This window comes from Chelmon rostratus, chromosome 13 (assembly GCF_017976325.1).
Source record: "Chelmon rostratus isolate fCheRos1 chromosome 13, fCheRos1.pri, whole genome shotgun sequence".
Classification (NCBI taxonomy): domain Eukaryota; kingdom Metazoa; phylum Chordata; class Actinopteri; order Chaetodontiformes; family Chaetodontidae; genus Chelmon; species Chelmon rostratus.
The window spans coordinates 16,552,229-16,566,788 of NC_055670.1; the positions used below are offsets into that span (position 1 = coordinate 16,552,229).

Consider the following 14,560-nt stretch of genomic DNA (forward strand, 5'->3'; position numbering starts at 1 on the left):
ATAACTAGCTCAGGTACTTTACACACAACAAAAAATACCAGAATACACAGTCGAAGGATTACTCTGTTGGCTGGAGAAATCTATAATCTGGACAAGACGCTACCATTGATGCAAAGTCCAGAGAAAACGTGCCAACATACACTGGTCTTATTTAAATGAAATGTAGACATGTACATTTAAAATTACACTAATTGCCTTCATTTTGTCTTTATAATATGAAGTTTATTTTAATTGAACTACCTGTTTAATTATCTTGTTGCTCTGTGTTTAAAAAACATGTACATGTGCAATACATTTTATTTTATTTGAACAATTTAAAATTGTATAAATTCCGGCTCCAACTGTTGAAACTGTGTCAATTACAAAAATTGAAAAAAGAAACTGAAACAAGAGTCAGACAAAAACTGCTGTGCAATTTTTTTTTTATTTAAATAAGCACGTCTGACTAAAACGCCAGAATCAACAGATCATATAAACACACAGAAAGGAAACAGTCATATAAAAACAATACTCCATGTCAGAAACAGCGAACTAATTATGATACCTCTTTACATTCAAACACTCACTGACAGTTATGATCCTTCTGGTATACAGATAATTACTCCTCGCACACTTACACACACCTCGCAAACAGCAATACTTAAGACACACACTCTCTCTCTCTCTCTCACACACACACACACACACACACACACACACACACACACACACACACACACACACATAAGGCCACAGGTTTATCCCTCTTTAGTCTGTCAGTGTGTATGCATGAGATGCTACGTGTCAAGGACTTGGACATACAGGGAATAAATAAACATTGGCATCAGAATTCAAAGGCCTTCCTCAGTTTCTTTTGGCATAAAACCGAACTTTGTGCATCCTTCAGTGGTCTGTGAAAGTCACGTTCCCTCAACACTTCATGCGCAGACTATTAGAAGAAACTGATTATTTTCAAATCACAGCAGTGGCGCGCACATTTCATTTATATATTTCAGCACTTAAAGGACATTTCAATGTGTTTGCACGCTCCAGTCCATTTGCTGCCCATCACATACACTTTATAAAACTGCCATTTTTAAAAAATTGAATTCAAATGTGTTTTTCCCAACTTCCTGCCAATGATCAACACTCATTCACTTCATTGAATGATTCACATGAATTTCTTTGGGTGAATCTATTTTTCTTTATCGTTGTGCATTAACGCAGCGCAGAGTTTTCAAGCTAACCAGGCTGTGTTACCAGGCAGCATAACTGCCAGACGCGTTGCATGTTTATGCTGCATGGATCGAGCATGTTTCGAGCATCTGCAAATTGTTTTGTTTCACACAGTGAAGTAAATGAGAATCAGTGGCTGTAAAAACACATTAGGCAGTCTTCAACGCAGCAGCAGCAATGCGACGTGTGAGTTGAAGTAAATGAGCTGAGACATGCAGAAACGCTGAAGCGGCCACACAAGAACACTCGCAGGAGACATTTTACTTGCAAAAATGTGCACTTTCAGCCCATGCACACAAACACACACACATATTTGCATACTGTAGTTAGTGTGCAGCACTGAATGCAGATGGGCTAACACATTAAAACTGACACTTTGACAGAAAACATGAAACATCAGTAAAAGAGATGGTGAGTTTCTGTGTGTGTGTGTGCATGCGTTCAAAGTGGAGCAGTTAGAAGTAGTCTCTTCTTCGTGAGTCGTCACTGATGAAGGAGGGGTTCCACTGGGCGGGGTAGATACATGAGTGGCGAGAACCCGGCAGGCCAGTGAACGGGTACAGGCCGTTTCTCTCCAGGTCTGAGTTGCGCAACGCAGGCTGAGGGAAAGCGCACAGAAAGAGAAAATGTATCAGAAGGTTCTTCTTGTCTAATATAGAGACTTCTGAGTTAAAAAATACAAAAATACAAAATACAAATATATAAAGACAAGTGAAGTGAGGGGAAGACAAAATGAACACTGCATGTCTCCTTACTGAGTAATAAATGTCGGTCATCTGCAGCAGGTTCTTGGTGCTGCCGTTCTCCTGCATCTCTATGGTCTCCCTGCCCCACTCCATGGATATGCGGTTACTTTTGGGGAAGTCTGCGTACGGGGACATCTGCAGGTCTCCACTCTTGAAGATGATCTTGTTGATGTCATTCTTGTCTTTCCTTGGAAATCAAACATTATCAAAAAGTTAAACCTTCGCCACAGTTCACCAAACCACTGAGAGAGAGGAGCTATGTTTTTTTTTTGGCAATTTACGTGAACTGATCCTTTACGTTAATTGTTAAATATAATAGTATCAACATCAGATTCAGACTGCAACAAGAATTGCATTGTAAACCAAAGCTTTTGTGCTAACAATAACAGCAGTCATACTTGCAACAGGTGACAATGAGAGCGATGATGAGGATGAGGAGCACAGCGCCCCCTGCAGGTGACACCACAACTGCAATCAGCTTGTAAACTGCAAAGCCAAAACAACAGTATGTTAAACACCAAGGTTAAAAATATATGCCAAGATCACAATAGCAAATTTGTGACTTAAGTTAACAAAAAAGCATCTTCTAGTGAAATGCTATATTTGGCCTGTGCAGGAATTTTTAGAGAAAACTTACAATTTCCACAGTTGAATCCTCCAAATCCAAACATGCATCTGAAAAGCAGAAACAGAATCTGCAGTGAGATTATGGTCTTAAATCTCTTCGTGTGACTGTATTCATACTGTGAGGAAACAAGAGTTGAACTTACGGAATGCAGGTGCCGTTTTCCAGCTTGTAGCCATCCCCACATTCTGAAATCACAATGTGTTGTTCAGAAAATGTCCAATTGGACAACTTGGTACAAAGAGTTAAACAGCTAATATCATTTTGCTAATATTCTTTAATATGTCCTTAATTTGAATGAATTTTTTGTTGTATTTCACTCAAAAATACCACCTGCACTCACAGTACAGCAGCAGACACACACTCACCTAAGCAGGACAGGTCGTCGGGGTTGTGTTTGTAGTATCCCTGAAGACACTGGCAGTGGGCCGTGCCGCTGGTGTCGGTGCAGGTGGAGCGCTCTGTGTCACACTGAGTCTTCTGGGCCACACACAGACTTTCCACTGGAACACAGAGAGTTGTGAGTATGGCAACACAGGAATCTGATCACTACTGTATACGTGTAATATTGTCTCAAATGCATTCTGGTTGCATTCATGACGAATCTATTTATGGCTAAATTGTGCCCTCTGGTGGCTATAAACATACTAACAACTACTTTTGGTTGTCCGCCCTCACTCACAGTTAAACTAGTAAAAACAACATTAAATTTCGTGAAAATGAGCAGAAATAAACATGATGGGGCTCATGATGATTACTGGCTGTTGCATTTACTGTGATAGGTGAGCTGGTGGTGCAGGACCATCCGACAGTGGGCCAACGAGGAGCTGCAGTTGCTGAGAGACATCTGGATGCTGTTGTAGACCTCAGCACTCGTCACATTGGTGGAGATGGAAAACATGTTGACAGCTGAAATACGAACCCCGTCCTCTTCTCTGTTGAGGGAAACCAGAGGTCAACACAAAGAACAACACTGACAAATGTTGCAAGAGACATTGCAATCCTAAAAATTCAACTTTTTAAATTTTTTTTCATTCCATTAAGCCAAGTTCAATATACAGGTTTTCAGAAATTGCTAGAGTTAATCTAATCAAGGTCAAATACGACTGCATCAAGGGTGTAGAAACAAGTCTACCCACTTTTCCTCATGTGATTTTGAAAATATAACAACCAATTACAGAGCGTTTGAAAAAGCAATGGCAAGAACGTACTTCTTACTCAGCAGGGAGCGGCTGTAACCTCGGAGGACTGACAGTGAAGCATTGAGCTGAGGTGAAGACAGGAAGAGAGTGTGCATCAGACATAAAGGGACATAAACCTGATGGAGATTTACAGTGATGTGCACTGCCTCTCACCAGCTGAATAATCTCTCTCTGGATCTCATGTATGCTGGTGCTCTTGAAGATCACAGGGTCGTGAGGCAGCCTGTTAACGCTGAAGGTTCCCAGAAACGTCTTCGCTGTGGAGGAAAAAATATCATTAAAACATATTTTTATCATCTGTGACTACGTTATTGTTTTGCAACTGTTGTGTGCAAAAAGTTTTTACCTCTGGTGCAGGTGCGTCCATCCTCCAGGTCGAAGCCGAGCGGACATTCACAGCTGAAGGAGCCTCGCGTGTTCACACACCTGGACCCGACAGGGCAGGGGTCCCTCTCACACTCATCCACATCTGGACGCATGCAGGTTACAATATTATATTGAGAAGGGCCTTCACTGAATGCATAAGCCTGAATACTAATCTGAACCCATCAGACTGTCAGGAAGAAGAGAAGATAAGCTCACCCTGGTTGCAGGTTGTTCCTGTCCACGCCTGCTGACAGTGGCAGGTGTACTGATGCTCTTTATCGCTCACACACATGCCTCCGTTCATACAAGGGTTTGACACACACGGGTTTCCTGGAGTTAGAAAGGTTAGAAACAGTGTAAAAAAACAGTGGCACATGCAGTGCTTTCACACTGATAATCATTATATCTCATCAATGCAATATAATCAGCATCGAAAGAGGAATTTGTGTATCACTTGGGAATTCATCACCCACAAGCTAGCACCTTCTTCAGACCACAGAAAACAGATCTGTGGAAATTTGATTAAACTAACCTGCTAACCTGACTAACTAACTAACCTTCACTTTACTCTCCTAACATTTGAAAAGATTTATAAATGAAAAAACAGAGCAGTTCAGCCACAGACGATGATGTTGGTTATAATTCTGTCAAAGGTAGTAGACTTGTTCTGACTTACATTATCATTCTTTAATCCACTAAAATGTTAAGATTCTGCCCTTCAGTGACTGAAACTGTCAGTAAATGGAAAACATTAAGAGATTTGCACTAATTTATGCATTTCAGGGCCAATTTGAGCTCAGATATTTAGGTATCATACAATACATTACGCAAGGCACCAATTTAAGACATAATCTGCCCAAATCTCCTGGCAAATTCTTAATTGTATAATTAAACAAATATGCAAATGTTCATTTGAGCTTGCATGGTATTATTTTGGATTGTATACTTGTATTAGAATTATTTTTGAGTCCAGTCCATCAAACCACTAACTACCAAATACATCTTTTAAGCAATAACCTGCAACATTTACAACCACATAAAGGTTTGGCTCAATGTTTTCACTGAATGACACAGATCAAAACTGATGTACGCAGTTCAGGCTTTTACCTCGGTTGTACTAAACACCAGTTGTTTCATGCATCTGTGACACATTAAATTCTCTGGCATACATGAACTGACGGATTTTTACATTTACACCTGGTTATAGCAAGTAAAAGAGGGTATTATCTATCTATGATTAGAAATAGTCACCACAGCTAACTGAGGAAAAGAGAGGAACAAGATGCTGTGAAAGCTGCATGCAAAGGACTGTCAGTTAAAATGAAGGAAGCGTGTAAACCACTGACTTAGCGGTGGTGGAGGTGCCTTGGTGGATCTGACATCAGTGGGTGTTGTTGTCACCACCAGCTGTGTGGCTCCCCTGTCTGCCTGTTTCCCGGTGGTCTGCAGAGCCTCTGTGCTCTCGGTTGGGGTGCTGTGGGTGTAGGTGGTGGTGATGTGCTGGCTATGAGCTGTGGTGATTCCCAGAGTGCCCGTGCTCGTTTCTATTTGCCGGGTGGTGGCGTTTGGGGTGTTAGCCATGCCGGTTGAGGGACCCTGGGTTTGGCTGGATGACGCGCGGTGAGTCGGGTGCGCTGCACTGGTCCGGGCCAGGGTGGAGGCTGTGGTGGAGGGTGGAGTGTACGTGATGGTGGCCTCAGTAGGTGATCCTGAGGCAGAGCTGCTGATGGTGCTACTGAACCTGGAGGATGAGGTTGAGGTTTGGGGAGACGTTGTAGTGGTGGTGGTGGTGGCGCTGCTGCTGCTGGTGGAGGCAGCGGCTTTGGAAGTGTGTTCCTCTGTTATATGTGATCTGTTAAAGAGGAAATAAATCATGACTGACATGAACTGAAATGGACATCTTTCATTTCAGAAGACCTAAAAATGCAAAAGCCATTTAACACATTTAAATGTGTTCTTTCAAGGAAGCTTAAACACATTATTTCTTCTAGACTTGAGTCAAAACCTGAGAAGGTAGCTAGCTAAGAGATATGTTAAGCTAGTTAGCTTTAGCAGGACTTTAGCTGTTTTTTCCCCCTTCATTAAGATTAGATTTAGCTTCTGCCTCATTTCATTATGTGGATTAACTAACCGAATTACCAACTGAGTTCATCAAAATTGCTTTTTTCATTAACAGGTGGGTAGAAATCAGTAAGAAATTTTGTTTTAGCTTAAGTTAAGGCTATGGCTACATCTCCAGCTAACATTAGCTTCAGAACACAGCAGACAGCTTGTAGTTTCTACGTTCTCCTTTTGTTGGGCAGCATAGAGCAGAATTTCTCTGTCTAAATAATGTTTTCTAATACTACCCTGTTCCCAAAAAAAGTTGGGACACTGTGTAAAATGTATATGCAGAACACTGAAACCACATATTCAACTGAAAATTGCACAAAATCAACAACAGGTTTGTAAAAAGTTGGGACAGGGTCATGTTTACCGCTCTGCTATATCACCTCTTCTTCTAACAACCCTTTGTAAGTTTTTGGGAACTGAAGAGACCAACTGCTGTCATTCTCAAAGCAAAATGTTTTCCCATTCTTGCTTGATGTACGATTTCAGCTTCAACACTTCGGGGTCTCCGTTGCATTTTACGTTTCATAGTGCGGCAGTTTAGCAGCCTTTTGCTACAGAGCCGTGCTGAGCAAGAACTTCCCTCTAAAAGACATTGTCAACTTGATGGCATAAGTTGCTCTAAAACCCGAATATCTGGTTCAGCATTAATGGAGCCTTCACTAATGTGCAGCTTACACATTTGCCATGTTCACTAATGCACCCCCAAGCCATCACGGACGCTGGCTTTTTAAGTATGGGCTGATAACAAGCTGGATGGTCCCTCTCCTCTTCATGCCAGCACAGTCTGTCACAGAGTGGTGAACCCCTCCCCATCTTTACTTCAGAAAGACTCAGCCTCTCTGGTAGGCTCTTTTTATACCTAATCATGTTACTCACCTGTTGCTAGTCAACCTGATTAACATTGAAATGCTTCACCAGCTGTTTTCTTTTAGCCTTTCACAACTTTTCCGTTTTTTTGTTGCCTGGAAACTGTCCCAAATTCTAAATGATGATATAATTTTCAAAAAACAATGAAATGGCTCAGCTTCAACATTTGATATGTTGACTTTCATGTTTCCATTTATCTTTTAGACAGCATCCCAACATTTTGGAAACAGGGTTGTAAACAATTTCTAAATAAATAAATTATTACACAGCAATAATAAGAAAAATCCTTCTCTCTGCTGCTATGGTTGCACAGTAACTAAACATCTTTCCTTGAACCATTAGCCTGTTATTTATTTAATCACTAATTAAGCACCAAGTTTAATAATAAAAGGTACCTTTCTGTGACCGTGACAGATGTGGTGGTGAGGAAGATCTCTGTAACCAGCACTGGAGTGTGTGTTAGGGAGTCGTTCAGATCAGATGTACTGCTGCTGACTGTGGGGGGTCCTGTGGTCAGACCCAAGCTCACGCTTTGCTCACTAGTCTGGGATGAAACCCCCTCCGTGCCCTCCTGGTTCTGAGTGCTGGAGCTGTGGACTCCAGTGGAGGACTCAGTGGAGGTTCCAACACTAGACCCCGGCCCCTGGTCTGTCCCTGAGGTGTATGTAGGACCTTCTGCAGGTGAGGTCACGGGAGGTGTGGAGGAAACGGACACTTCAGATTGGTCGGTGCTGGGCTCCGTCACTCTGAGAGGTGGTGTGGAGTCGGAGGTCTCCTCTGATGTTGAGGTGTGTTGATGCTGGGTGGCATTAGCTTGTCCGTTGAAACTCTGTGTTCCTCTGGACCCCCCTGGGCTGCCAGTCTCTGAGGGCTTCCCATTGAAGGAGTGGGTCACGTGCTGGTCTGCGGTGTCCCTGCTCTCAGTCCTGGTGGAGGGGACACTGTGGGTGTAGTCCTCAGTCTCTGTAGCCCTCGAAGAAATACCCCAGGTAGAGGGGTTCTGATGGGAGTTGGAGTCCTCTGTAAAGGCATAGGAGGTGCTGTTGCTGGAAGAGGAGGTGACAGACAGCAGGGTCCTTTCCCCTGCTCGGGTGATGGTGGTGGACGTGTAGGTGCTGTCAGTGTGGACGGCTGTGTGGGACATCGAGGATGAAGCATCGCCTTGTCGGAGGGTGGTGTCTGGACTGTCCTGGGGCAGTCTGGCCTCCTCTGTCAACATCGAAGAACTAGCCTCCCAGGACACAGCGGGAGAGGCGTCTGACATCCGGTCTGTGTTAGCCTTCCAGGTCTTCCAGTCTCTGCTGCTGCTGCCGGGCTCTGTGGCGGCTACAACAAGGGTGGAGGTGAGTAGCTCAGTCGATAGACTTACGGCCTCTAGTGGCTTGCTGCTTGTTTCTGTGAAGATTTGTGTCTGCTCAGTTTCTGCGGAGAAAGAAAAAAATAATCAATATTATCAAGTTTGTTCGATAGCTGAGGCTTCTTTATTTCTGCTACACAGTAATAAAGCTTTTTTTTGTCGTATCGAACAACATCGGTATAATATTAGAAGCTCAGTCAACAACAGCCTCCGTTTTAGCACCACTCATCTTTGCTGCTGACAGCTCCGAATTAATCATGTCAAGAAAGTTGTTAATCCACCGGGTTTTAGTCAGTGCAACATAACATTATCCCACAGCATCACTGCTGAAACAACTCCTTTAAAAGTTGTTAAAAGAAGAATGCCAAGACTTCTCGAATGTGATGATTTGCTGCTTTTCTTTGATTTATATCAGTGTAAGCGGAATCATTTCTGACAGTTTGTTGAACACATTGGGACTATGGGAAGGCATTTTGACTATTTTCCCACACTTTATAGACTCAACAATAATCCATCAATTGAAAAAAAAATAAGCAGACTTATCACAAAATGAAAACAATCTTTTGTGGCAGCCGTAACTGACAGAGTAATCAAAACAGTTGTTAGTTGTGGTGGTGTGGTAGTCCATGGTCCATTCCATATGAAATTATTCAGGTGTAGCTACATACTCAGATGAGCGATTCTCATGAAGAGCAATTGTCTCTCTCTGGGTGGATGGCAATGCAGGGTATCCACCCTACTCGAATCAGAGTTCCTTAAGCCTGGGCTGACATTCAGTTCTTCAAGCAAACAATATTCATTATATGGTTGTTTCCCTCCAGCTTACTTTACATTACAAACTGCTACAATTACAGGTCACTTCCAGCTGTGGCCACCAGAGGGTGCTCACCAGCCTGTGTCTGGCCTGTGCAGGCTGCGGAAAGGGAGAAGATGCTGTCAGAAGTGTCGCTTGCTGCAGAGGCAATGATTCTGGGTGGAGAACAATTGGCAACTGGGCTCGTCTACTCTAACAAAGGCATGAGGTCCTAAATATGGCGGTGACTGTCTCCATTGGGAATCAGCCATTTCCTTCCTAAAGCTGAGTGAGCACAAGGCACTGGCAGAACAGTGTCACCATGACTCTGGGTGTGTTTTCATGTTCAGTGTCTATGGAGAGGGTTGTTTTCTTTTTTTTTTAGTCTGGCTCAAAGTTGTTGTTAAGTCATAAAAACACCACCAGAACCAGAAGTGAAGTGTTGAGAAAGAATGTTGCCACAGGGATAAGGATTGTAGTTTTACTGCTATTTTTTTTAGGCAGATTGCCTTCGACAGTTGACAGTGGAACCACGCACAGAGGTCAACCTAGATCCTGCAATTACATTAGGCCTCTGGAATGCCCCAAAAATGGATTAAAACCCTCATTAATGCCCACTGTTAAGTGTAAATAAAGCTTATTGTCAGTATCAAACAGTCAGATTTTTACAACACAACACATTATTTTAAAGCTGTGTTTTTTGGCCCGTTGGCAGGGGAGCAAGCTGTAACCACAACACTGACATAGAATCATCTTTTATGTTGATATGGCAAACATGGTAACATTAGTATTCATGTGAAGTCCTGTCTCTGGCCACCTGACTATCATAAGTCCAATATTTACTTTCCTTTCATCTTCATGTTCACTAACTAGCTGCTAACTTTGTTTTTCTGTCATTTTATGCCTGGCAGGTAGTGTACAGTAGGTATATTTGAGCTCTGTTGCTGAAAACAGCTGCCTCCTGCAGCTGGAAAGGATGCTGTGAGACTGGTGAGACTGAATTATTAAGTCAAATCTAAAATCAAATAGTTCATGCAACTATTTTTGTGTCTTAAAAAAATATGTTTCCTTGTTTTAACCTGTGTGAGTGTGGCGTGGTTCATCGGGTGTTGTGGGATCGCTCTCGTGTGAGGGAGAATGAAGAGTACCTGCATGTTATGGCAGCCACATGCTACAGGTAGCATTATAATAATCGGTGTGAAAGTGTCCAGGCTACAACCTAATTGTGTTAGAACGCCGCATGTTCGCTGCTGCAGAGGAAATAAAGTTCCAGTCGACGAACGCCACCACAGTGTTTCACTACCATCCTTCATCAGACTGCTCTGCTCTGCTGCGAGGCCAAATCAGTCTTAAGAAACCTAGGAAGCTACGTAGCTGCTAGCATATCACAAGTCACTTCAAATGCCCGCCCGAGTCAAATCAAAACAACGAGGTGAAAGACGGTAAAATGCACCACAGAGCTAAGGAGAACTGCAGAATTAGGTGTTAATGCTCTGTGGGTTCATCACTGCGAGGGATCCCGTAGTCAAATCCACTGTTTATGTAAAAATCTTGATGAGGGCAGCACCAAGTCTGTGTGAGGTCTTTCTCTGGCCTTGAGGCTTTTTCTCTGCCCATCAGTGATGCTGTGCTGCCTGACAGCCGGTCATCTGGCCGGTCTCCAGAGAGCCCAGGACTGGAACAGAAGTCCGCTGAGGATGAGCGTCGGTGCTGGACAGCATCGCGACAGCCAACACACACACACAGCGACCAGCAGCCGCCATCTAAAACCAGTGGAGGGGAGAGTTCAGCTGCAGAACAGCCCGTCCGCCGAGAGTCTGAGGGGAGAACTGGGCCACTCCACTCTAATTCTCTCTCTCTCTCACTTCCTCTGCATGTGTCTATCTCATTTTATTATTTTCTCTCTCTGGATCCAGTCCGGGCAACAAAACTCAGACTGGAACGCGGTGCTGGCAACAAGCGGCGGACACTCCCAGATTCTCTGCTGTTTGTCTCTCAACTGTTAACACGGCTGTCAGTGTCGTCCTCTCACATCTGCTAGACTTGAGAAACTCTGTGGGCTGCAAACGCAGCAGGGATAGCATATTAATGAGCATGGCCACGGTATGACGCAGCAGTGCTCGTTTCACTCGGTGACCAAACGCCGAGCTGATTGAGATTCAGACCTCAGTTTGTCACCAGATAACTATAACCTGAAGACCTGGTTCAGGGCAGGAAAGGTGAATCATTTCATAACTAACTTTGCCTTTAAGCAAAGCATTTTGCCCTCGCATTGTTTTTGTGAATTATATTGGGCAGCTCCCAGTATGAATGCACATATCTCACTGGTCAAAATTTATAGACGTCGCTGTGAAAGATTTAAAAGTACGAGGATCTCAGTATTTGTACAGTTTTGTGTATATGTCTCACTACACTTGGTGTAAAAATTATTATTATGACCAACTGGCAAACTGTGGCATTGGTGGTAGAGCAGCAGTAATATTGGTAATATGATGCTAATAGCAAGAGAAGTCTCTTGCTGCAGTTGCATTGGAAGCAGAACTGTAGTAAGGGTCTAATGCTGTCTGTTCAGCCATTACTGGATATTTGATTGTACTTTTATCGGTGTCCTGCTTGCCAATGCTTGGATGGCTCTAACATCCTGATTAGAGCTGCAACGATTAGTCGCCAACAACTCTGAACTCAATTAATCGTTCCTGTCATTTTTCAAGCAGGAATGTCAAACATTTGCTGGTTCCAGCTTCTTAAATATCAGGATTTGCTGCTTTTCTTTGTCATTTATGGTAGTAAATGAAGAGTATTTGAGTTTTGGGCTGTTGGTTGGACGAAAGAAGCAATCTGGAGATGTCACTTTGGCCTCTTTGAATATCCGTCACTCATTATACCCTTTAGAAATTAAATCTCTCTCTCTTCTCCCCGGCTTTGGGGGATAAACTCATTAACTGGAATGCTGGCTCTCCTTTAAGACACATTTATCAACTAAAGCTCACAACTCTTCTACTGCTTTCTCTTTAATTGCGTGGATCTGCCACCACGATGGTGCAGGTGGACAGCAGGTGTATTCTACATGTTCAGGCCACGTGGAGGACCATGGCTTCTACCCCCAAATGACACAGGTCTTCTTCCAGTAGCGTGGTGACTGATACCGGGATTTGTAATCAGGGAAACTGGGCCTGAAATCTCTTTCTCCCATTCAAAGCTCTGGAGCTGTGAAAAGCTGAACGTGGTTCAGATGTTTCTCTTCAGCCTCGTGCACTAACTGTATAAAATAGCTGAGCCTCGGGTTCTTTTTATAGGAGCAACATAGATCTATTAACCAAAGCATCACAGTTCCTCTCTGGTATGTTTGCTTGTTCTTCATGTGCGTATTCTGGACTGTGATTGACTTGTCTTTAATGATCAATGGACTCTGCTGAACTCTACTGTCCTACACGCTCGAACCAACACTGCTGCCTTTGAAAAGCAGCAGCCTTTCAAACACACCTTCTCAACACCTGCACGAGCTGGGGAACAAATGTCAAGACTTTTTTTTAGCAGCAGCGACACCTCGGCGTAATTTCGAGCCGGGAACTTTGTAGCGAAAGCGTCAAAAGAAGTGAGGATGCTAACCAAAGGCTTTATATTTACATCACGATAGCGGAGACACACGAGTGAGTGTTTATTGGTTTCATCAGACCGAGTGAATGGCTCTGACTCGATGAAGCTGTGAACCACATCTAACATGTTCAGTACAATCCTGGAAAGGTGTGTCGGTTTGAAGTGGTGGGAAAGCTTTGCACAGTGAGACCTCCATTTTATCTTAATCCTAATCTATTGTTCATATAGCACAGTTGTTTCTATGCACAGGTGTATCAATTCTAACAGTGTTTTTCTTACCTACCTCAGGTCAGCTTAGTGTAAGTAATGTAAGATATAAGATGTGCAGATGTGAGCTGATAGTATGACCCTTAAAAATACTTTTTATACTTGTGTAGAACTAAAATAGTTTATTGATTGACCTTTAAATTCCTTTATATTTTAAGCAAAAATACCAAAAATGTGCTGGTTCCAGCATCTCAAATGTAAATAAAGCTTCTTGTTTTCAGTCTTCTATGACACTAAATGGATTATTTGTGGGTTTGGAAATTAGCTTTGGACACTTTGGGGGAGTATTTCTGACAAGAATCAACCAATTGCGGCAATAATAAAGAGGTAAATCTACAATAAAAGAACTTTTATACTGAAGCACACATAGAAAAGAGCAATGCACTTGTCTCTGGATGCGTATCAGTTGCATTCAATTTGGCAGGAAATGTGTGGCAGCATGAGAGACTTCATTTCAGTTAACTTTCCATAATTCAGGATGTTACTACACAGCAGGAAAGCTTCACTTTGGATTTATAACGCTGTAATTAAGAGATTATTGCTATTCTACACATGCTGTTGAGATATCTGCTGGGTTTCTATTGTGCCCTCCAGCTATAGCTCGTTTTAATGGGGTGGACATGAAAAGTGGACGTTTATAAGAAAAGAGACTCGGACGGGATAATGGGGGTAAGTGAAGCCAGTTGAAGTAAGCGCAGTCAGTGAGTGAACACTTGCCGCTGCAGGCCTCGGTGACAGTGATCTTACCGAAGTTTCCAGCAGCTGCAGTGTGTGTGAGCAGGATGTTCCTCTGTGATGGTGATAAACTCTCGCTGGAGGATGAAGTTGAAGTTGCATTGTTTCCCATGCCGCTCAGTTCGTCTGTGGCGCTCGAGTAATGAAATCCTGCCGTTACGGAATCCGTGCTGTTGCTACTGGGGGTCTCTGCCCCGAGGGGCCCCGGTAGACCCAGCAGGAGGACCGACAGAGACAACCCGAGGACGTGATTCACAAACCACGTTTCCATGATTTTCGAGACCCCAAAACGGTCGCCGATAGTTTCCGTGAAGTCGAGTAGAGGCCGAGGAGTCTCCCGGGGACACCATGAGAGGAGCGCGGCGGCTACTGATGAAGTTTCATAAGAATTGAATAAATCCTGGTAGAGGTCCGGAGGAGGTCCGCTGCTCCGACGGCGGGGAACGGAAGATAACAGAGCCGAGGTTGCAGCCTGTTATCAGAGCGGAGGAGCCCGGGCTCCTCCTCCTCCTGCTCCTGCTGCTGCTGCCACACACACACACACACACACACACACACACACACACACACACACACCCGTTTTTACTCTGATTTGCTGCCTTCAGGTGTTGTCGGAAGTCCTGCAGTTAAAAAAAAAAACTTTAAAAATAGTCAAATTAGGAATTAGCTTACTAATCA

General features: G+C 43.4%; 1 protein-coding gene across 1 annotated transcript; it reads right to left on the bottom strand.

Annotated features, from left to right (window-relative positions):
* Positions 1–1,080: 1,080 nt before the first annotated feature.
* Positions 1,081–14,316, bottom strand: heg1 (heart development protein with EGF-like domains 1). The gene is made up of 14 exons (XM_041951483.1): positions 13,895–14,316; positions 7,529–8,555; positions 5,501–6,006; positions 4,371–4,484; positions 4,135–4,257; positions 3,942–4,045; positions 3,798–3,853; positions 3,361–3,521; positions 2,955–3,089; positions 2,732–2,774; positions 2,599–2,636; positions 2,360–2,447; positions 1,971–2,148; positions 1,081–1,814 (listed from the first exon to the last, which is right to left on the bottom strand). Exons 1-14 carry the CDS (start codon positions 14,151–14,153, stop codon positions 1,671–1,673), a joined length of 2,976 nt encoding a protein of 991 aa, XP_041807417.1. The 5' UTR covers positions 14,154–14,316; the 3' UTR covers positions 1,081–1,670.
* Positions 14,317–14,560: the final 244 nt, after the last annotated feature.